This window comes from Diplotaxodon limnothrissa, linkage group LG12 (genome assembly GCF_057381915.1).
Source record: "Diplotaxodon limnothrissa isolate DT_005_m linkage group LG12, D_limnothrissa_male_GT1.1, whole genome shotgun sequence".
In the NCBI taxonomy this organism is placed as follows: Eukaryota; Metazoa; Chordata; class Actinopteri; order Cichliformes; family Cichlidae; genus Diplotaxodon; species Diplotaxodon limnothrissa.
The window spans coordinates 39165454-39187326 of record NC_140607.1 but is presented as its reverse complement, the minus strand read 5'-3'; the positions used below and the strand labels follow the sequence as shown (position 1 = coordinate 39187326).

Below are 21873 nucleotides of genomic sequence, written 5' to 3'. Positions count from 1 at the left end.
GTAGGACATGCAGAGGGTTGGTGTGACAGAGGAGAATGCTAGGGGCAGGGTGAGATGGAGGCAGACGATCCACTCTGGCAACCCCCAAGAAGAACAGGCTCAAAGAAGAAGCCAGCATCACTCCAGGCTTCTACCAAAGTGTTACGCAGCCCCTCGTCGGGGATCTGGAGTCAATCTCCCTGCGTCCATACACCAGCGATCAGCTCACACATTATCCCTCGTCAATTCCCAATGCTACTGGCAAAGAGCGGTGTGCGGCAGATGAGGTGGCCGAGAGGTTAAGGCGATGGACTGCTAATCCATTGTGCTGTGCACGCGTGGGTTCGAATCCCATCCTCGTCGAGAGCTCTTTCTGCTTATGTTGATGCATCTTGTCAGTGTAAGATTGGCTGCCAAAGCAGGCATGATGCAATGCTCTTCTTTGGCTCAGTATTCACTTTAGTTCACCATGTGGTCTTGTTGCACAGGTCATGTTAAAGACAATGGTCTGCTAATACAGTAGTAGAAAGACGTTCTGCTTCCAGAATAGCAACATTCCTAATGGCCCACTTGCCCTACACTGAAAACCAAGGGGAGGAGGTCGGTAAGCATATTGATTAGAACCACCTCCCTCAGTTGGCTTCATTCAATGTGAATTAGCAGTGGCTCTAGTCCACAGTCCCTTGGATGTCCAGTCTCCTCAGTCTGTCTCTAAGGCTGATGGCATTCAGTCACGTTAGCATGACAGTGGATTGTCAGCGAGCCGCCTTAGTCTCTCAGCCACCTCCTGGGCGCTTTGCAGATTTCAGGATTTGTGCCCCTTCCCTATTTTGATCATACAACAAGTATGGACAAAGTGTAGCCTGTAATAAGTAAGACATGTGACACAGGGGAGTTAGCTCAAATGGTAGAGTGCTCGCTTAGCATGCGAGAGGTAGCGGGATCGACGCCCGCATTCTCCATTTGACACTTTGCTAGTCAGTGTCCCAATTGAATGCATGTGGCTTCCTTTGGCAAATCTTTATTTCACAGGTGTCGAACTCCAGGCCTCGAGGGCCGGTGTCCTGCAGGTTTCAGATGTATTCTTGATCCATCATAGGGGATTCAAATGGCTAAATTACCTCCCCAACATTTCTTGAAGTTCTCCAGAGGCCTGGTAATGAACTAATCATTTGATTCAGGTGTGTTGACCCAGGGTTATACCTAAAACCTGCAGGACACCGGCCCTCAAGGCCTGATGTTGTACACCCCAGGTTTATTTGCACTTCTCCGCTCACTACCTTTCAGGTACTACCATGTTAACGCTGGCTTCAAACCTCATCAATCTTTGACCATATGAAGTGATTGTCTCCCCTCTTACCCTCACAATACTGGCCGATGGCAGCAAAGAGTCCCCCGGCCCAGTCTGACATCTCTTTTCTCCAGAAGCAGCTGAAAGGGGCTTCCAGTGACACTCTCCTGGCGTACTGCGTAGGGCCCAGACTTGAATCGCTCGGAAATGTCTCGTGTGAGTTACGATTGCACCAAAGAGTCTTGTTGTAGTTGACAAGCCCAGAAAACATTGAAAGGGGGGTGTTGTGATTAGTTCCACCTGAGCTGAGGCTCCGTATGGCACGATGAAGCTGCAGTGCTCAACCCTCAATGGGGAATTAGCTCAAATGGTAGAGCGCTCGCTTTGCATGTGAGAGGCAGCGGGATCGATACCCGCATTCTCCAGGACACTTTTGGACATCCGCGAGGAGACCCAAAGCCATGCGTGTAGCCAATCCATTGGGTGTGGGTGGAGAACAAATTCAGGGGTGATTTGTCACACAAGGATAGCAGCAAGTGCGAAAGGCAAGCTTTAGAAGATGGTAGTGAGAGCTGCTCTGATGTGTGGCACAGATGGAGTCTGCAGAGTTGAAGATGATAAGCTTTTGCTTGGGAGTGTCCAGGATGGAACAGATGTGAAATGACCACGTGCGAGGGACAGCTGGGGTTGAGCCGTTTGCAGACGACGTTAGGCCAGCAAGGCTGAGGTGATTTGCACATGTGCAGAGGAGGGATATAAGATATACTGGGAAAAGGGTGTTAAATACGGAGCGGCTGGGCAGGAGAATAAGAGAAAGACCAAAGACAACGTTCATAGACGTAGCCAAGTAGGACATGCAGAGGGTTGGTGTGACAGAGGAGAATGCTAGGGGCAGGGTGAGATGGAGGCAGACGATCCACTCTGGCAACCCCCAAGAAGAACAGGCTCAAAGAAGAAGCCAGCATCACTCCAGGCTTCTACCAAAGTGTTACGCAGCCCCTCGTCGGGGATCTGGAGTCAATCTCCCTGCGTCCATACACCAGTGATCAGCTCACACATTATCCCTCGTCAATTCCCAATGCTACTGGCAAAGAGCAGTGTGCGGCAGATGAGGTGGCCGAGAGGTTAAGGCGATGGACTGCTAATCCATTGTGCTGTGCACGCGTGGGTTCGAATCCCATCCTCGTCGAGAGCTCTTTCTGCTTATGTTGATGTATCTTGTCAGTGTAAGATTGGCTGCCAAAGCAGGCATGATGCAATGCTCTTCTTTGGCTCAGTATTCACTTTAGTTCACCATGTGGTCTTGTTGCACAGGTCATGTTAAAGACAATGGTCTGCTAATACAGTAGTAGAAAGACGTTCTGCTTCCAGAATAGCAACATTCCTAATGGCCCACTTGCCCTACACTGAAAACCAAGGGGAGGAGGTCGGTAAGCATATTGATTAGAACCACCTCCCTCAGTTGGCTTCATTCAATGTGAATTAGCAGTGGCTCTAGTCCACAGTCCCTTGGATGTCCAGTCTCCTCAGTCTGTCTCTAAGGCTGATGGCATTCAGTCACGTTAGCATGACAGTGGATTGTCAGCGAGCCGCCTTAGTCTCTCAGCCACCTCCTGGGTGCTTTGCAGATTTCAGGATTTGTGCCCCTTCCCTATTTTGATCATACAACAAGTATGGACAAAGTGTAGCCTGTAATAAGTAAGACATGTGGCACAGGGGAGTTAGCTCAAATGGTAGAGCGCTCGCTTAGCATGCGAGAGGTAGCGGGATCGACGCCCGCATTCTCCATTTGACACTTTGCTAGTCAGTGTCCCAATTGAATGCATGTGGCTTCCTTTGGCAAATCTTTATTTCACAGGTGTCGAACTCCAGGCCTCGAGGGCCGGTGTCCTGCAGGTTTCAGATGTATTCTTGATCCATCATAGGGGATTCAAATGGCTAAATTACCTCCCCAACATTTCTTGAAGTTCTCCAGAGGCCTGGTAATGAACTAATCATTTGATTCAGGTGTGTTGACCCAGGGTTATACCTAAAACCTGCAGGACACCGGCCCTCGAGGCCTGATGTTGTACACCCCAGGTTTATTTGCACTTCTCCGCTCACTACCTTTCAGGTACTACCATGTTAACGCTGGCTTCAAACCTCATCAATCTTTGACCATATGAAGTGATTGTCTCCCCTCTTACCCTCACAATACTGGCCGATGGCAGCAAAGAGTCCCCCGGCCCAGTCTGACATCTCTTTTCTCCAGAAGCAGCTGAAAGGGGCTTCCAGTGACACTCTCCTGGCGTACTGCGTAGGGCCCAGACTTGAATCGCTCGGAAATGTCTCGTGTGAGTTACGATTGCACCAAAGAGTCTTGTTGTAGTTGACAAGCCCAGAAAACATTGAAAGGGGGGTGTTGTGATTAGTTCCACCTGAGCTGAGGCTCCGTATGGCACGATGAAGCTGCAGTGCTCAGCTCAAAAGTTGATTCTGAAAACAGAGCCTTTCAGCACCGGCGGCGGGAGGCTGAATATATGTCTTCAAACATTGCTGGTAAACCCGTGTGTCTTATTTGTGGAGCTAATGTGGCTGTAATCAGAGGCGGATCCAGACATTTGAAACACCCGGGGCTTAGCCCTAAAGGGTAGTATGCATGTGGGATTTATTTTTTTTTTTTTGGGGGGGGGGTTAGAAATGACTGAAAGATTAATTGGCTCTGTTTGGAGTTTTGTTCAAAAAAGAATGACGTCATATAGGGAGAAATATATATCAAATCTGCAGGACACCTTAAACTAGTTTTTTAATTAAGCAGCGAGGCAGAACAAAGTCAGGGCTGTATCAAGACACGAGGACTAAACCCCAATTCAACCAGACCCAGAACTGATCCGGAATTAAAACAGGACTACAACAGTTCAAAATCAGGACTACTGAGGACTTAACCATGACAGAACCAGAATCAGAACTAGATGATAGTACCACTAGAAATTATCATAGACCTGCACTATACGTATTTTTTAATTCTACCAAAGTCCACTATTTAGATTGAGAAAAGTTTATATAATTATTTAGCCTTGTTTTGCAAACAACTTAACTTAATAAATATAGAATTTGAAAAGTAACAAACCTAAAAAGAAACACTAGGTACGAGATACATGAGGACCTGTGATACGGTGATACTTTTGGTAAGCAACCATTTGACTAACAGGTGTGTCTCACCTGCTCTTGTTCCCTCTCTGTTCCTCTCTCTCCCTCTCTGCTCCTCTCTCTCCCTCTCTGTTCCTCTCTCCCTCTTTGTGCTGACAATCATCAAATATACAGATATTTACAAACTCTTCAGATAAAAACACTTTTTTAATTGTAACATCAAATCAGACTAAATGTTTATTTTTTTAGATTGATAAATATAAAAACATATTTGTTAACTTTAAGAGTAAAGAGAGAAACTATCTGTATTTCTTAATTGCAAATGGCACCAAATTGTATTCAAACTGAGCCACACTTATGGAGCTCTACAGTTCTTTTCCTGGTGTTTTGTTGACATCTCTTGATGTTCCCATGTCACAGAAACAGCCTCTGTGTTTTGCCTTATATGCATCCACAGCTGTGCCACCAGTTTACTCACATGGACTCTACTAACCTATCAGAAGCTTCTTCAGCTCAGAATGGAATCGTCTGGAGTTTCTTATTAATTAACAATAAACTTAGTGTACATGTACTCCTAAATTTGATGAAAGTGATAAAAATAGAAGCTCTGTCTCTTTATTCTGACATTTAACTAACTCAAAAGATATTTCAATATTTATCTAAAACAAAAGTTTACTCTAAATTGATGTTGTACAGTAAAAATGTTCTTGTGTTTTCCATAAAGTGTAAATATCTGGTTTCAACTGTGAATATACTGCTGTGTATTGAAGTTCCTCTTGTTTTGCTTAGAAATATACTGAACAACATACAAAGCATAATATATAAAATACTACCAGAGTTGTTTCTTTGAAAGAAGCCCCTTATATCCATGCTTGTATATCAGTGCATTACTGAAGCCGATTTATTTAGCCGTGGAGGGAAACAACTGAAAATATGAAATAAACACACTTGTAAGCTGAGACTCTCTAAAGAAACAGCATTGTTGTTGTTTGGCTTTTCATTTCGCCATTTGTTGATTCACTTGAAGAGCAAGTAACGTAATATGGGTCAAGTGATCAGTTTGATATCAATCTTTCGTGATGCACCGTCATATTTACATTATTTGTACAGTACGAATGATTTGCTTTGGTACCTGGTCGAACTTCAGTTCCCCTCTGTCTGCCTGGCTCCGTTTCTCCAACAGCGCACTCGCAGGCAGCAGCTGCCCCGCCCCCTCGCTTAGTGCCTGAGCTCGGATCATACCAATATTAGGGGGGATTCACGCACAGTTGTAAATTCCCACAGTGTGCACTATGTGCTTCGAATATTGTGTGTAGTTTTTTGTTTTATACAGTTGTCAGCAAGGGATGTAACTATGAAAAAATTACACTCCAAAAGACCCCGGGCTTCTGACAAAACAACCCGGGCTTAAGCCCAGTAAGACACCCCCGCTCCGCCAATGGCTGTAATTAAGGGATTTAATTTAAGATGGCACTACGAGACAAAACGTCAGGATAAGCTGAAAAACCAAAATCCAGAGCAGAAACTACAGAAGGTAGAAGAGCTAAAGAAGAATCTTTGTACAATATAAAGCGCCTTGAGGCGACTGCTGTTGTGATTTGGCGCTATACAAATAAAATTGAATTGAATCTGACATTCCAGCAGATGATTTTCATCAGAGCAAAATCACAAAGTGAAGCTGTTGTGTCGCAAGTTTTATTGTAGCAGAGGAGCCAAATCAGCCCGGTACCACTCTGAAGAGCTGCATGATGAAGGTGTGCGACGTCTTCTGTCCAGACAAAATGCAGATTTTGGCAAATGTGAGCCTGAGCAGAAATACGATTGCTGATCGGGTTTGTGAGATGGCCACTGATTTAAGAACACAGTTGTGTGAAAGAAGCAAAAACTTCACTGCATACTCTCTTGCTGTGGATGAAAGTACAGACATGATGGACATTGCACAGCTGACCATCTTCATCCGTGGAGAGGAAATATTGGAAATTAAATCGATGCACGGGACAACGACAGGAAAAGACATTTTTTAAAAGTATTTCAAAGTGTAACCGACATGAAACTGCCCTGGGACTACAGATGTAGCGCTGGTGTTGTGCAGGATGTAGGATCTAGTAAAGATGCAGGAGAACTGTACTGGTGAGTTAACAGCACATCACTGCATCACACACCAGGAAAGGCTGTGTGGTAAAGTCCTAAAAATGGAGCATGTAATGCTCACCGTAACGCAGACCGTACATTTTATCTGAGCTAAAAGTTTAAATCACCGTCAGTTTCAGTCTTTTATGTGGGAAATAGATTCAGAGTTTGCCGACATTCCTCATCACACAGAGGTCCGCTGGCTGAGTTGGGGAAAAGTTCTCAGTAGTTTTTGAGCTCAGCAAGGAAACCTGTCAGTTCATGGACATGTATGATGTGGTGAAGGCGTTTCAAGTGAAGCTGTCACTAATGCACCAGTGCAGCCTGCCTCACTTTCCCTGTTGCAGTAATGTTGAACCAAGTCAGCGCACTTTGCTGAGCTGCACCTGTACAGATTCAGATGGAGCTGCAGTGTAATGATGCACTCAGGGAAAGTACGACACTGAATGGCCGCACAGTTTATTAGCTCCACTCCTGAAGCAACGCCCAGCTCCGTCTACATGCGGCTCCAACCTTGTGTTTGCTTTCATTTATTTTTTCTGGGCTTTTGGCAGCATGTTCTTGTTTCTAACTTGCATAATTTTGACAGGATATATTTTTATGGTGACCAAAATGTTTAAAGTTAAAGTTTATTTTTTTTAAAGTTTATTTATTCTGGAATAATATTCCTGTCTGTTTTTATTCATATTTATCTTTAAAAAACATTGTTTTAGTGTGTTCAAAAACTGTATATCTTGTTTGGCCCGCGACCTGAAGTGTGCCTTGAGTTTTGGCCCCCTATGCAATTGAGTTTGACACCCCTGATCTACAGCTACTCTTAGTACCATTGATATTCATTTAGACTCTTTTTCTCCAATTGATCTTTCTGAGTTAACTTCAATAATTACTTCCTCCAAACCATCAACGTGTCTTTTAGGCCCCATTCTTACAAAACTAATTTAAAATTAATGCTTCGATCTTAAATATGATCAACCTATCTCTAATGATCAGCTATGTACCACAGGCCTTCAAGCTGGCTGTATTTAAACCTTTACTCAAAAAGCATCTCTAGACCCAGCAGTCTTAGCTAATTACAGGCCAATCTCCAACCTTCCTTTCATATCAAACATCCTTGAAAGAGTAGTTGTCAAACAGCTAACAGATCATCTGCAGAGGTTTATTTGAAGAGTTTCAGTCAGGTTTCAGAGCTCATCACAGCACAGAAACAGCTTTAGTGAAGGTTACAAATGATCTTCTTATGGCCTCTGACAGTGGACTCATCTCTGTGCTTGTCCTGCTAGACCTCAGTGCAGCGTTCGATACTGTCGACCATAATATCCTATTAGAGCGATTAGAACATGCTGTAGGTATTACAGGTACTGTGCTGCAGTGGTTTGTATCATATCTATCTAATAGACTCCAGTTTGTGCATGTAAATGGAGAGTCCTCTTCACACACTGAGGTTAATTATGGAGTTCCACAGGGTTCAGTGCTAGGACCAATTCTGTTTACATTATACATGCTTCCCTTAGGCAGTATCATTAGAAGACATAGCATACATTTACACTGCTATGCAGATGACACCCAGCTCTATCTGTCCATGAAGCCAGATAACACACACCAATGAGTTAAACTGCAGGAATGTCTTAAAGACATAAAGACCTGGATGGCCGCTAACTTTCTGCTTCTTAATTCAGATCAAACTGAGGTTATTGTACTCGGCCCTGAAAATCTTAGAAATATGGTATCTAATCAGATTCTTACTCTGGATGGCATTACCTTGGCCTCCAGTAACGCTGTGAGGAACCTTGGAGTCATTTTTGACCAGGACATGTCCTTCAAAGCACATATTAAACAAATATGTAAGACTGCTTTCTTCCATTTGCGCAACATCTCTAAAATTAGAAATATCCTGTCTCAGAGTGACGCTGAAAAACTAGTTCATGCATTTATTACTTCCAGGCTGGACGACTGTAATTCATTATTATCAGGATGTCCTAAAAACTCCCTGAAAAGCCTTCAGCTGATCCAAAATGCTGCAGCAAGAGTCCTGACAGGGACTAGAAAGAGAGAGCAGATTTCTCCTGTTTTGGCTTCCTGTTAAATCCAGAATTCAAAATCCTGCTCCTCACATACAAGATCTTAAATAATCAGGCCCCATTTTATCTTAATGACCTTGTAGTACCATATCACCCTATTAGAGCACTTGGCTCTCGCTCTGCAGGCCTACTTGTTGTTCCTAGAGTATTTAAAAGTAGAATGGGAGGCAGAGCCTTCAGTTTTCAGGCCCCTCTTCTGTGGAACCAGCTTCCAGTTTGGATTCAGGAGACAGACACTATCTCTACTTTCAAGATTGGGCTTCAAACTTTCCTTTTTGCTAAAGCATATAGTTAGGGCTGGACCAGGTGACCCTGAATCCTCCCTTAGTTATGCTGCAATAGACGTAGGCTGCCAGGGGATTCCCATGATGCATTGAGTTTTTCCTTTCCAGTCACCTTTCTCACTCACTATGTGTTAACAGACCTCTCTGCACTGAATCATGCTTGTTATTAATCTCTGTCCGTCTTCCACAGCATGTCTTTATTAGGGATGGGTATCGTTTAGATTTTATCCGATACCAGTACCAAACCGGTACTTTTGAAATGGTGCCGGTGCTTAAAGAATGGAGAACACAAAATTGGTCCAAAAACCTCTCGTGTTTAGCTGTTTTTTTTTGTAAAAAGATAACAATGTTAGCCTTTTCTGCAGCTATGGGGCATATATGGTATCACTCTTGGCTGGAAGCAGTGCTTAAACAATGGAAAAAAACACAAACTTTGTCCAAAAACCTCTCATGTTTAGCTGTTTTCCACTTTTTCTTTGGTCATTTTAGCCTTTTTGGCCAGGGTGAAGGGAGTATCTGCCATCAAACAAGAAGACAGCCGCATGTAGCTATGATGATGTTTGCTAGTTCACCTTACATGCATTAATGTAATAACGTGGTACGTAAATTACACACGAACAACATTAAGCTACTCACGCAGAGAAGAACGGCTGCTGCTGCATCATCATCCTCATCATTTCTGCTACACTGGCAGGGCTAGGGGCCAGGACTCTCCTCTTCGGGTTCTTGGGGGATGTTGCTAACTCCGGGTCCGATAACAGGCACCACATCCGCAGTAGATGTGCTCGGTGTGAGGTCTCGCAGCAAGCTATCAAATACGGCGCATTTCTGGGCTTTTAACAAAACGCTATGCGTCGCCAGGTGTTTCATCAGATTCGAGGTGTTACCTCCTTTGACAGTATCACAGTATCAGCTTAAAGCACTTGTTGCTGCTGAGTTTGCATCTTTTGCTGTGAAGTACAGCCAGACTTTGACCGCTTCGCCTTTTTTAAATCTGTAGCTCTGCTCTAAAAGAACGTACGTACCTGGGCCCGCCTACTACGCTTGCAAAGGTAAAATGATTGGCTAGAATCCAAAGTGTGTGACATCTCAGGGGGGGAAAAAAGCACCGAAATAAAGCACCGAAATGTGCGCTGTTTTTCGGTCTGGTTACTACTGTTTATGCCAGAACCGGTGCCATACCGGTACCCATCCCTAGTCTTTATCCTGTCTTCCTTCTTTCACCCCAACCGGTCGCAACAGATGGCCCCGCCCTCCCTGAGCCTGGATCTGTTGGAGGTTTCTTCCTGTTAAAAGGGAGTTTTTCCTTCCCACTGTCGCCAAAGTGCTGCTCATAGGGGGTCATATGACTGTTGGGTTTTTCTCTGTATCTATTATTGTAGGGTCTACTGTACAATATAAAGCGCCTTGAGGCGACTGCTGTTGTGATTTGGCGCTATATAAATAAAATTGAACTGAATTGAAAGGCACTGCGGGAATACATCTTTTTTTATCATTTCACATTTCTGTCAGTGTTGCTTTTTCACAAGCCACAACATGTATTACCTTCAGCTTCCTCCCTTAATAAAGCAGAATTATCTGTCAGAGTTTTACTTTTGTTACGGCATACTTACATTCCCCTTCGTTTGAACCCTCCTTTACTACACTTTCACTGTCAGATTAAAAAGTTCACATGCTGAGATGATGACCTCACACAGATACTTCCTGATCAGTGTTCAGTAGCATCCAATCAAAATCCTCAAATTTGACTCAGTAAAGCTGTCGCCTTGTTGGACGGTATGTTAGTACAGCGACCTCACAGCAGACGTGTTATTAGTAACAGCACAAACATGGTCCAGTTCAGGTGAAGCTGAGCAGAGAGCTACCACCTGTCAGTCAAAGAGGCCACGCCCCCAATGATGCAAACTTTAAGCCAGTTTAACCAGTTTTTCTACAGACCAAAGAGTTTGTTTCTTTCTGCTGCCTCTGCTGGACGTTAGAGGAACTGCAGGTTTTATGCTTATAATGAACATAAACATAAATACTCATGTATAAGTGTCATGTGACACAGCAGGAGTCATATCTCAGCTGGTAAAAATAGCTTGTTGAGTCACACACACGATCATATCACGTGTGTGTGTGTGTGTGTGTGTGTGTCAGTAAACAAGCTGGTCACTGAGCGGACAGCCGGTCTGGAGCAGGACTCTTAGGTAAGAGCACGTTAGTTTCTCAGCCTCGGCTGCTCTGCGTTTACAGACGGTACGATCCACACAGGAACAGGAAGTGTCTTCAGTCAGACCAGCAGCTCTGAGGTGGTGAACATGTGGAGGAGAGCCCTTTGTCTCTCAGACTGAACCATTCCTGTCTCACTTTGTTTAGAGGTTTCAGGTGGTTCAGTCCAAACTGCGCGTTTAAACTTAAAAAAGGTAAATTCCCTCAAAAACGGTTCAGTTTTTAAAATTTTTTTTTTTACATCTTTCAGACTTGTTGATGTCTTTCTAGAATTTTCCCTCCTGTGTCGTCGGGATGGCGTCATTTCATAAACATCAGTACTTTTATATTTAAAGATCAGACTGGTTTACAACTTAATTGCAGCTTTCATGGTTGAATGATAGCTGATCATTTTTAACAAAGAAGAAACAGACGTGACCCTTGAGCTCCAGACGAAGAGCTCAGTGTGGATGTACTCTGGGTAGTTTTACTTCAGAGTCTATATTTAAACTGCCGGGTCCTGTTTGAGAGTTTCTGTAAATGCTCTAGACTTCACTTTCCCGCGATGTTCAGCTTCCTTTTTCAGAGATGCTCTTTAACCTTTCAGATGTTGTTATCAGCGTAGAGATGAGCTGAAGAAAGAGGCAAAGAAGAAAACGTGGCTCATTAGTCAGCTTTAGGGTTTTACAGAAAAATTTTCTGGGTAAATCTGTTTAAACTTAAAGCCGGATATGTTCAGATAATGATCCTGGTCTCTTCCTCCTCCTCAGCAGCAGAGATGGGTCCGGAGAGGAAGCTGGACGTCCCGGTCTACGATCTCTCTCTGATCAGAGGGATGTGGGAGGTCCGAGTGAAGAAGCACAGAGAGAGGCAGAAGAAGGAGAAGGAGAGGATCGAGCAGAGCGCCCTCACCAGGTAAGACGCAAAAACCCACAGAACTGATGAAGAACATTTGGCCCGCATTTGTAGTTTTAAGTCTGCCTGCCCACCTTAAACCAGCCAGGTGTCAGGTGTGCTTTTTGTTCTGGACCACGACCGGCTCACAAACAGCTGCAATAGATGAGACAGAACTCTCTGATCAGGTCAAAACATAACTGTCATTCATTAATGTTCATGACGGGCTCTTTACTGAGAGTCTGTGTCAGGACCCAGTCTGCAGGTTTGTGAAGTGCAGTTTGGTTTTTCACCATCTCCAGAGCTCCGCCAGCAGAGTTAGACTTCCTCAGAATTTGATCTTCTAACGCTACGGTAACATATCGAGCAGCCAGTATCTCCAGCGATGCCGTTCTGGTGGAGGTCCCGCCTTTGGTCAAGCTGACATCAGCACCTTTGTGTCCCATAAGTGTTTTTATCCAAATATGCCAGGATTTCCAGGTGATGATGTCATGATAGCGTTGGATTTTGTAGCCTGTTGTGAATCAAACTCTGCTCAACCGAACCAATTCAATTCAATTTTATTTATATAGCACCAAATCACAACAAAAGTCGCCTCAAGGCGCTTCATAGATAAAGAGAAAAACCCAACAATCATATGACCCCCTATGAGCAGCACTTTGGCGACAGTGGGAAAGAAAAACTCCCTTTTAACAGGAAGAAACCTCCAGCAGAACCAGGCTCAGGGAGGGGCGGGGCCATCTGCTGTGATTGGTTGGGGTGAGAGAAGGAAGACAGGATAAAGACATGCTGTGGAAGAGACAGAGGTTAATAACAGATATGATTCAATGCAGAGAGGTCTGTTAACACATAGTGAGTGAGAAAGGTGACTGGAAAGGAAAAACTCAATGCATCATGGGAATCCCCCGGCAGCCTACGTCTATTGCAGCATAACTAAGGGAGGATTCAGGGTCACCTGGTCCAGCCCTAACTATATGCTTTAGCAAAAAGGAAAGTTTGAAGCCTAATCTTGAAAGTAGAGATAGTGAATGCCTCACATACCTTGTATGTGAGGAGCAGGATTTTGAATTCTGGATTTAACAGGAAGCCAAAACAGGAGAAATCTGCTCTCTCTTTCTAGTCCCTGTCAGGACTCTTGCTGCAGCATTTTGGATCAGCTGAAGGCTTTTCAGGGAGTTTTTAGGACTTCCTGATAATAATGAATTACAGTCGTCCAGCCTGGAAGTAATAAATGCATGAACTAGTTTTTCAGCGTCACTCAGAGACAGGATATTTCTAATTTTAGAGATGTTGCACAAATGGAAGAAAGCAGTCTTACATATTTGTTTAATATGTGCGTTGAAGGACATGTCCTGGTCAAAAATGACTCCAAGGTTCCTCACAGCGTTACTGGAGGCCAAGGTAATGCCATCCAGAGTAAGAATCTGCTTAGAGACCATATTTCTAAGATTTTCAGGGCCGAGTACAATAACCTCAGTTTTATCTGAATTAAGAAGCAGAAAGTTAGCGTAGGGCTGCTCAATTAATCGAATTTTAATCACGATTACGATCTGGGCTTTCAACGATCATTAAAAATGACTGAGCCGATTATTAGCCCCTCCCTCAAGCTTTACTCTCGCGCTACTCCGTGTGGCAAATCGAGCGCACCTCTCTGCATTTCGAACACGTGTCACAACAATTAAGAGGACCCAAGGGAAGCTCGGAAAGCTAAGCAGAAGTTATTTGGAGAGGAGAGTGACTGCTGTTGGTTGAAAAGAGAGGTAAAAAAACTTCAGTGGTGTGGAAACATTATGGGTTCAGTCAGACGTGGATCAAGTAGACACAGTGTGTAAACTTTGTTACAGTGTAGCTGCACCACAGAGCAACACTGCAAAGTTCACTAAACACAGATGTTTACATTTTTCATTTATTTCTTATATTGCAAACATTTGCACTGTTATCAGTATTTGCACACTGTTTTATATTATTTTTTAAAGTCATTATTCAACACATTGTTATTGTTAACCCTTTAAATCCCTGTAGAACCGGAACCGTGTAAGCTAGCGCAATAGTTTGTTTTGCATATGAAACCGGAGGAGTTGTACTTACATCTGATGCCATCAGCTTGTCCTTGGTCACGGTTTCCTTCCACATAAAGCTTTGCAAAAATTGCATAAAAAGGGCTTGCAGGAACAAAAACATAATATTCCAGAAACACGCTTTGCCGATCGATCAGCTGTTCATAACACTTCCCACATTGAAAAAGACATCAACGCGAACTATCGCATGTCCGCCATTTTCTGGCCGAAACCGGAAGTGACGTCATTTTCGTGGAAAATGTAGTTTTTTACTTGTAGGCCTTAAAAGCCTATACTGGTGTTTTTATAAGTCATGTCTGACTTTTCTGAATAGTTGCTGGGATGCTTAGAACTCGAATTGCACTGCTGGAAATAGTTTATTTTGATGCACCTGCTGTTTTCTTTGCAAATTTGCATCATGGGATTGTTTTTTTTGTTTTTGCTGCAGTATATAAAAATTGCTGTATCTCCAAAATAAAACTATGAAGACACTCAAAATAAATTTCCTGTTGTTGTAAACTATTTTTTGCAACTTTTTTGTATTTAAAGTTTTGAGGGATAAGCCTCTTAAATTTTCCCAATTAGAAATATATGTAAAAAAAAAAAAAAAAAAAAAAAAACGATTTTCAATTTTTTTGTGGTTTATTGCACTTTTTTGCAATTTATGTAATTACTATGGACTTAATGCATACATAGTATTAAAATATGGGCTATAACAGTTGTATTGATGTATAGCAACTTGAAATGCTCCCACAAATGGCACTACAGCATGTAAAAAAAAAATATATATATATAAGCTCTGGCGGACTTGGTTCTATGGTAGGTCTTAAAGGGTTAAATAAATATCGTCAAATAATCGAGATCTCAATTTCAGTGAAAATAATCGTGATTATCATTTTTGCCATAATCGAGCAGCCCTAAGTTAGCGGCCATCCAGGTCTTTATGTCTTTAAGACATTCCTGCAGTTTAACTCATTGGTGTGTGTTATCTGGCTTCATGGACAGATAGAGCTGGGTGTCATCTGCATAGCAGTGTAAATGTATGCTGTCTTCTAATGATGCTGCCTAAGGGAAGCATGTATAATGTAAACAGAATTGGTCCTAGCACTGAACCCTGTGGAACTCCATAATTAACCTCAGTGTGTGAAGAGGACTCTCCATTTACATGCACAAACTGGAGTCTATTAGATAGATATGATACAAACCACTGCAGTGCAGTACCTGTAATACCTACAGCATGTTCTAATCGCTCTAATAGGATATTATGGTCGACAGTATCGAACGCTGCACTGAGGTCTAGCAGGACAAGCACAGAGATGAGTCCACTGTCAGAGGCCATAAGAAGATCATTTGTAACCTTCACTAAAGCTGTTTCTGTGCTGTGCTGAGCTCTGAAACCTGACTGAAACTCTTCAAATAAACCTCTGCAGATGATCTGTTAGCTGTTTGACAACTACTCTTTCAAGGATGTTTGATATAAAGGAAGGTTGGAGATTGGCCTATAATTAGCTAAGACTGCTGGGTCTAGAGATGCTTTTTGAGTAAAGGTTTAAATACAGCCAGCTTGAAGGCCTGTGGTACATAGCCGATCATTAGAGATAGGTTGATCATATTTAAGATTGAAGCATTAATTAATGGCAGGACTTCTTTGAGCAGTTTTGTAAGAATGGGGTCTAAAAGACACGTTGATGGTTTGGAGGAAGTAATTATTGAAGTTACCTCAGAAAGATCAATTAGAGAAAAAGAGTCTAACTTAACATCAATGGTACTAAGAGTAGCTGTAGATAATATTACATCTGTGGGATGATTATTGGTAATTTTTTCTCTAATGATAAAAATTTTATTAGTGAAGAAGTTCATGAAGTCATTACTAGTTAACGTTAAAGGGATGGTTGGCTCAACAGAGCTCTGACTGTTTGTCAGCCTGGCTACAGAGCTGAAGAGAAACCTGGGGTTGTTCTTATTTTCTTCAATCAGTGATGAATAGTAAGATGTTCTGGCTTTGCGGAGGGCTTTCTTATAAAGCAGCAAACTATTTCTCCAGGCTAAATGATGATCCTCTAGATTTGTGACACGCCATTTCCTCTCCAGATTACGAGTCATCTGCTTTAGGCTACGTGTTTGAGAATTATACCACGGAGTCAGGTACTTCTGATTAGAGACCTTAGTTTTCACAGGAGCTACAGTATCCAGAGTCGTACGTAGTGAGGAGGTGAAATTATTAACAAGATGATCGACTTCTGTTGGGGTAGCGTTCAGATAGCTGCTCTGCTCTATGTTGGTACAGGGCATTGAAGATGATAACAGTGGGTGGATTATATTCTTAAACTTAGTTACAGCGCTTTCAGAAAGACATCTACTGTGATAAAGTCTCCACTGCTGTGTAATCAATTATTGTAAATGTAAATGTTATCAGGAAATAATCAGACAGGAGAGGGTTTTCAGGAAACTGTTAAATCTTCAGTTTCTATGCCATTATGTTAAAACAAGATCTAGAGTGTGATTAAAGTGGTGGGTGGGTTCTTTTACATTTTGACAGAAGTCAATTGAGTCTAATAACAGATTAAATGCTAAATCTGAGAAATCCAATCCATGGTCTGTTGAGTAAATAAAGCATTTGAACTTGACTGAGTCAGACCCAGCTGACTGTTGTTGCTCATAAAGTGTGAGAGTCATGGCCGATTTCAGCCGTGTGAACACACAGCGCACTATTTATAACGCAGCGTAGTGAAGTCTGGCCTGCAGACGGCAGAAAGGTCAGAAGTTTGGAGGATAAACGGGAACATCCACGCAGCTGAAATTTGATCTGACATCAGCGTGGCGCTGCTCACACTTGGTTAACATTTCTGTGTGCGCAGGATCGACCAGGAGTGGCAGTATCGCATCTACTGTAAGACCCTGAAGACCTCCGAGCTCAACCTGCTGCATCATTACCTGGAGAGGTCGACCTTGACAGACATTCAGCTGTGCACGGGTAAACACAGTGGACAGGCCTGCACGAGTCGTCCAGCGTCCTGGCAGGCGTACGGCACCAAAACTGACATAAAATCATCAGATACAGTCACCAGATGGAAAACTGTATGCAACTACAAAATCAGCCACCACTGGACTGTTTAATAACAGAGTTAAGCTTAGTTTTGCTAATTTTAGTCATCTTAGGAAGAGTTTAAGGGATGAAGGTTGGGCTGCATCGTTTTCTGAGAGGACCTTTTAAAATGTCATTATGTAAAAAGTTTTTGAGCTTCTTTCAAATGTTTTCGGGTGCATGTTACACTGAGTCAATGCGCCATCTGGTGGTACAAAATTGGTACTACACAAAACTATAGCCAGGCTGTATTTTAATGCCAGCTAATGTGTCCTATCAGATGTTTCTTCACGTTCAGTTTAGTTAAATACATGAATTTACAGTAAACTCTGCTGTAGTTGCTGCTGACGTTGTTGTATACCTGTTAGAGTCAGACCAGCAGCAGTGTCAGGAAGTCCAGCAGGATCCCAATGAAGTCAAACTGAGCTTCCAGCTGGAGGGAGAACGCTGGATGGTAAGTTGGTTAAAAGTTTGTGGTTTAAACGTGTTGTAGTTTGCTTTCTCTCAGGAAACCAGAGTGATTAAAAAAAATCATTTGCAGGATTTTCCCCGTGAGCTGCAGTGGATGACCTACCTGAAAGAGTGGCACGTGAGGAGAACAAGGATCCGCCAACTGCCTGACTACCTGGCTCTGTTTACCCAGCTCACCGTTCTGGACATCCCCAAAAATGCCATCACTGAGCTGCCGCCCGAGATTGGTGAGTCATACACAAACAGAGTCTGAACGACCTGAGAGGATGGGAAACGATACCGAAATAATTCCTCCGTCTGTATTCTAAGGTAAACTGACAGTGCTGAGGGAGCTGTACGTCAGCTACAACCGACTGTCCCGAGTTCCTCCAGAGCTTGGGAACTGTGAGAAACTGGAGAGACTCGAGCTCGCGGGAAACCACAACCTGTCCGAGCTGCCGTTTGAGGTGAGAGGGTCAAGCTGTACATCCATCATCAGTCCCTGGCAGCAGCTCAGTGTCACAAAAACTTTAAGATGATGAACTATGTTGTTTGCCTGTTTATGTGCTTTTAAGGCTCCACCATTTGGTAGAAGTTAAACAGTTAGTAAGATTTTGTACTTCAAGAAAAGTTATTTTCTTTTTCAGTAGTTGAAACTAAAGGAAGAGATGAGCAGCGTTGTGGCGTCTCTGCTGGTTTCCTTTGTCCAGATTAATCAAAGGAGAGAAAGATGAATGTCAGAGTTTGTAGGCGTTGGCCGGTTTCTGTTTGGGCAGCACCTGAGGGACAAACTCACTGTTGGTTCCTCGGGTGGGAAATTAGGGGAACTGCAGCGTTGATTATTGTTCTATTCTTGAGGCCCGGAGGTTGACACTCTGCAGAACTGAGCATGGGATTAAAGTGAACACCTGAAGCGCCATCAGGGGTCAAATTTACTATTGCCCCCCAAAAATGCTGAACTGTCCTTCAGGACCATCAGGATGGTGTTCAGAGGTCAAGTTCAGTTCAATTCAGCTTTATTTATACAGCGCCAAATCACAACAACAGTCACCTCAAGGTGCTTTATATTGTAAGGTAGACCTCAGGTCAAGTTAGCAGGAGGCTCATAGAACTCCATCCAATCAGTTCTTTTTAAACCAGAGACGTCGCTCCCTGCTGGACATTGTGCTGATGATGTCACTGTGCGTCGTCTCTCTGTAGCTGAGCAGCCTGAAGCAGCTGGTCCACCTGGACATCGCGGAGAACAGGTTTGTCTCGATCCCCATCTGCGCTTTGAGGATGACGAGCCTGCAGCTGCTGGACCTCAGCAACAACTGCATGACCGACCTGCCGCAGGACATGGACAGGTGACTGATGATGTCGTCACTATTTCCAAGTGGATCACCAGGCAGATCACCTGGGCTTCAGCTGTGACAGCAGCTCTTCTTGAGTGTTTCGGGGGAGGGTGTCAGCGTCCTGAGGTCTGAATGCTTATGTTTGTCTCTGCAGGCTGGAGCAGCTCGTCACCCTGTTCATCCACAAGAACAACTTCAATTACCTCCCTCACTGTCTCGCCAACATCACCACGCTGGCGACGATCGTTGTCAGCGGTGACGAACTCACCTGCATCCCAACTAAACTCTGCAACAACCCCGAAATCAAGTACACAGACCACACCTACACAGACTTCCACCCAGCACGCATCCAGGTGGCAAATGTCACACAGCAGCTTTAACCAGCTTATAGCTGCTGCAGCCTCTGCAGACCACTTTGCAACCCACCTCCACACCAGCTCCTCAGTTTGATTGATTGATTGATTGAATCTTTATTTTGAACATGTTGAAAAAGTACAACAAAATAGAATTAAAAGAGACAAATGAACAAAGCAAAACAAAAGGAAAACGAGCAACCACAACTCCAAATAACGTTCATGTTCAAAAAGGAGCAGGAAGAAGCATAAGCTTATTTAATCCCACCCCTTTTCCACTATCTATCTAGCAATTACATTATGTCATGTGTATTTTTTTTTTAATATATATACATATGTTTCTATCTATCCATACATACGTTTATATACACATACGCACATATACACATTTTCAATAACCCCATTAACACCTCAAGGATACACAACATATATATATATATATATATATATATATATATATATATATCTCCACACCAACATACCCGTGCACCCGCACACACATGAAAATATTAGACAAGAACACCCTATCAAATCTCTACCTTTTCCCTGTACCCTGTAAAAACCATATCCTTAAATTGGACTTTGCTTCATATCCTTACTTAGTCTGTTCCACAGCTTCACTCCACACACAGAGATGCAAAAACTTTTAATGTTGTACGGATACGAGGATGTTTTAAATTTAATTCCCCCCTCAAATTGTGTCCCCGTTCCCTTTTAGAAAACATTTTTAGAATATTGTCAGGAAGCAGGTTATTTATTGCTTTATACATAATTTGTGCTGTGAGAAAATGAACCAGATCTGTGAATTTTAGAATTTTTGATTTTAAGAATAGTGGATTTGTATGATCTCTGTAGTTTCATGCTACATCTGATTTGTGTTATTAAATGGTTTGTTTATAAAGCCAAGAAATCTTTTTTCTTGGTCAGAAAACAACTGGCGCAGTGATAAATAGGGTAAAATTCCAAATTTCTTGAAGGCTGCACAGATGTTCCCATTACATAAAGGTGGTAACCTTAATCCCTAATGATTACCGAACCATCTTGAACTTGTCCTGCTTAACAAAAACCTTGAGTGTCAATGGTGGATTAAAACTACATCTGGAGTCAGATAAGGTTACTATCAGAACAGCTGCTTCAGTAGACTACAGCATTCATGTGGAAAAGCTGCGCTCAGAGAGAACCTCAGAAATGTTTCAGGACTCCTTAAAGTCAGTGCAGGTGTTCCACAGGGAACCATTCTCAGACCTTTTGTATTTACAGCAGTAAGTCTGCTGTAAGAGGTAAATTTGATTTCCACTGGCCTTCATCATTAATTTGGTGACTCATAAGACCCACAGAGGGCCACAAAAGGTCACGGTCAGCGGTGTTTCACGAAGAGGAGCAGCCTGAAGTGAGTCAGCTCAGAGGGGTCAGAACTTTTTTTAATGTTTGTCTCTGCTCTTCTTCAGGTTCATTCGCCTCTACGACAACCCTGCGAGCAAAGAGAAGAAGAAGAAAGAGGAGAAGAAGAAAGAGGGTGTGAGAAGGAGGTGGAGGGAGCAGAGGGAGGCAGAGGAGGTGAAGGATAGTGGAGAGAAAGAGTTCATTGAAGCGTACATCAGCTCACTGCAGGACAGAGGTGAGTTTCAGCGCCAGATTCTCACCTTTTTACTTTACAATTACACAAAAGTCTAAAATATGAGAGCTTTGCTGAAGTAAAGTGTGAACTTAATGATGACGAGATCATCAGAAATATTCTCATTTTAAACTGTGTGGAGACGTTTTTGAATTTTCTGTTTGGATTTAAAGTGTATAAAAAAATAAAGTTAACTAAATGAATACATCAGAAAACTTTTACTGATTAGTGATCTCTTCTTTGAATCATCTTTATTATAATCACCTTTATTAGTTGTTTTCAGGTTTTTTTTTCATTAATAACTTCTAACAGGAACACTCTTCACTGTAATATTTACTAAGTGTATGTTTTTCGTCCTGTCGGTAATCAGACTTCACACTCATAACAACCCGTCCTCATGTGTTTTGGGGGGGTTTGTCCCATGCCAGACACCGTCCCCTACGCCACCACCAAAGTCTCCATTTCCTGCCTGCTTTGAGGAAGAGGAGGAGGAAGCCAGTGAAGGTTGAGAGGATGATGACTGAAGGATGACAGCACTGAGGAATTTCAAAAGAGGATGCTAACAGAGGTTAACATGGGAGGTGACGTGAAAATGTGTTTTTAATCTTTCATACTAGCTCGAAATTATAAGATAACATATTAAAGTTTAGTCCTTTATTAATATTCTTTTTAAACTAATTATTGTTAAATCGTTGAATCTGGGAAAAATAAAATCAGCAGGACGTTCACGTAAACACTGAATGCATTAATCTCAGGTCATTGTAATTTATTTCAAACTGCATTATTAAAATTAATAATTAAGTATTGCATGTAAGATGTTATTCAGAGTATATTTATTGGGTATGATACAACAAACCGAATACATAAAGAGACATGCTCACATAAAAGTTACAGGAAAAAAAATCCAAAAAAAAAAAAAAAAGCTTATTTCTGATGCTGGTTGCTTTTTTGTCAGACTTCAAACATTAAAACATCAAATGGAAAAAAAAAAATCATATTTAACA

At 42.6% G+C, this 21873-nt stretch overlaps 1 protein-coding gene and 4 non-coding genes across 8 annotated transcripts; all 5 read left to right on the top strand.

The window, feature by feature from the left end:
* The first annotated feature begins 260 nt into the window (after positions 1–260).
* Positions 261–342, top strand: trnas-gcu (transfer RNA serine (anticodon GCU)). The gene has a single exon. It is a non-coding gene; the product is annotated as a tRNA-Ser (tRNA).
* A 1280-nt stretch (positions 343–1622) lies between these two features.
* On the top strand, positions 1623–1695 carry trnaa-ugc (transfer RNA alanine (anticodon UGC)). Its single transcript has one exon. It is a non-coding gene; the product is annotated as a tRNA-Ala (tRNA).
* A 682-nt stretch (positions 1696–2377) lies between these two features.
* On the top strand, positions 2378–2459 carry trnas-gcu (transfer RNA serine (anticodon GCU)). The gene has a single exon. It is a non-coding gene; the product is annotated as a tRNA-Ser (tRNA).
* A 526-nt stretch (positions 2460–2985) lies between these two features.
* trnaa-agc (transfer RNA alanine (anticodon AGC)) lies at positions 2986–3058 on the top strand. Its single transcript has one exon. It is a non-coding gene; the product is annotated as a tRNA-Ala (tRNA).
* Positions 3059–11018: 7960 nt separating this feature from the next.
* lrrc2 (leucine rich repeat containing 2) lies at positions 11019–21823 on the top strand. 4 transcript variants are annotated; one of them, XM_085367631.1, is made up of 10 exons: positions 11019–11080; positions 11852–11996; positions 16891–17006; positions 17486–17571; positions 17659–17815; positions 17898–18034; positions 18768–18913; positions 19056–19208; positions 20703–20872; positions 21298–21823. In XM_085367631.1, exons 2-10 carry the CDS (start codon positions 11860–11862, stop codon positions 21345–21347), a joined length of 1152 nt encoding a protein of 383 aa, XP_085223757.1. In that variant the 5' UTR covers positions 11019–11080; positions 11852–11859; the 3' UTR covers positions 21348–21823. The 4 variants fall into 4 exon arrangements, with proteins under 4 accessions (XP_085223757.1, XP_085223758.1, XP_085223759.1 ...); XM_085367632.1 differs by having other exon boundaries at positions 11054–11080; positions 11855–11996; XM_085367633.1 differs by lacking the exon at positions 11019–11080 and adding an exon at positions 11087–11296 and having other exon boundaries at positions 11855–11996.
* Positions 21824–21873: the final 50 nt, after the last annotated feature.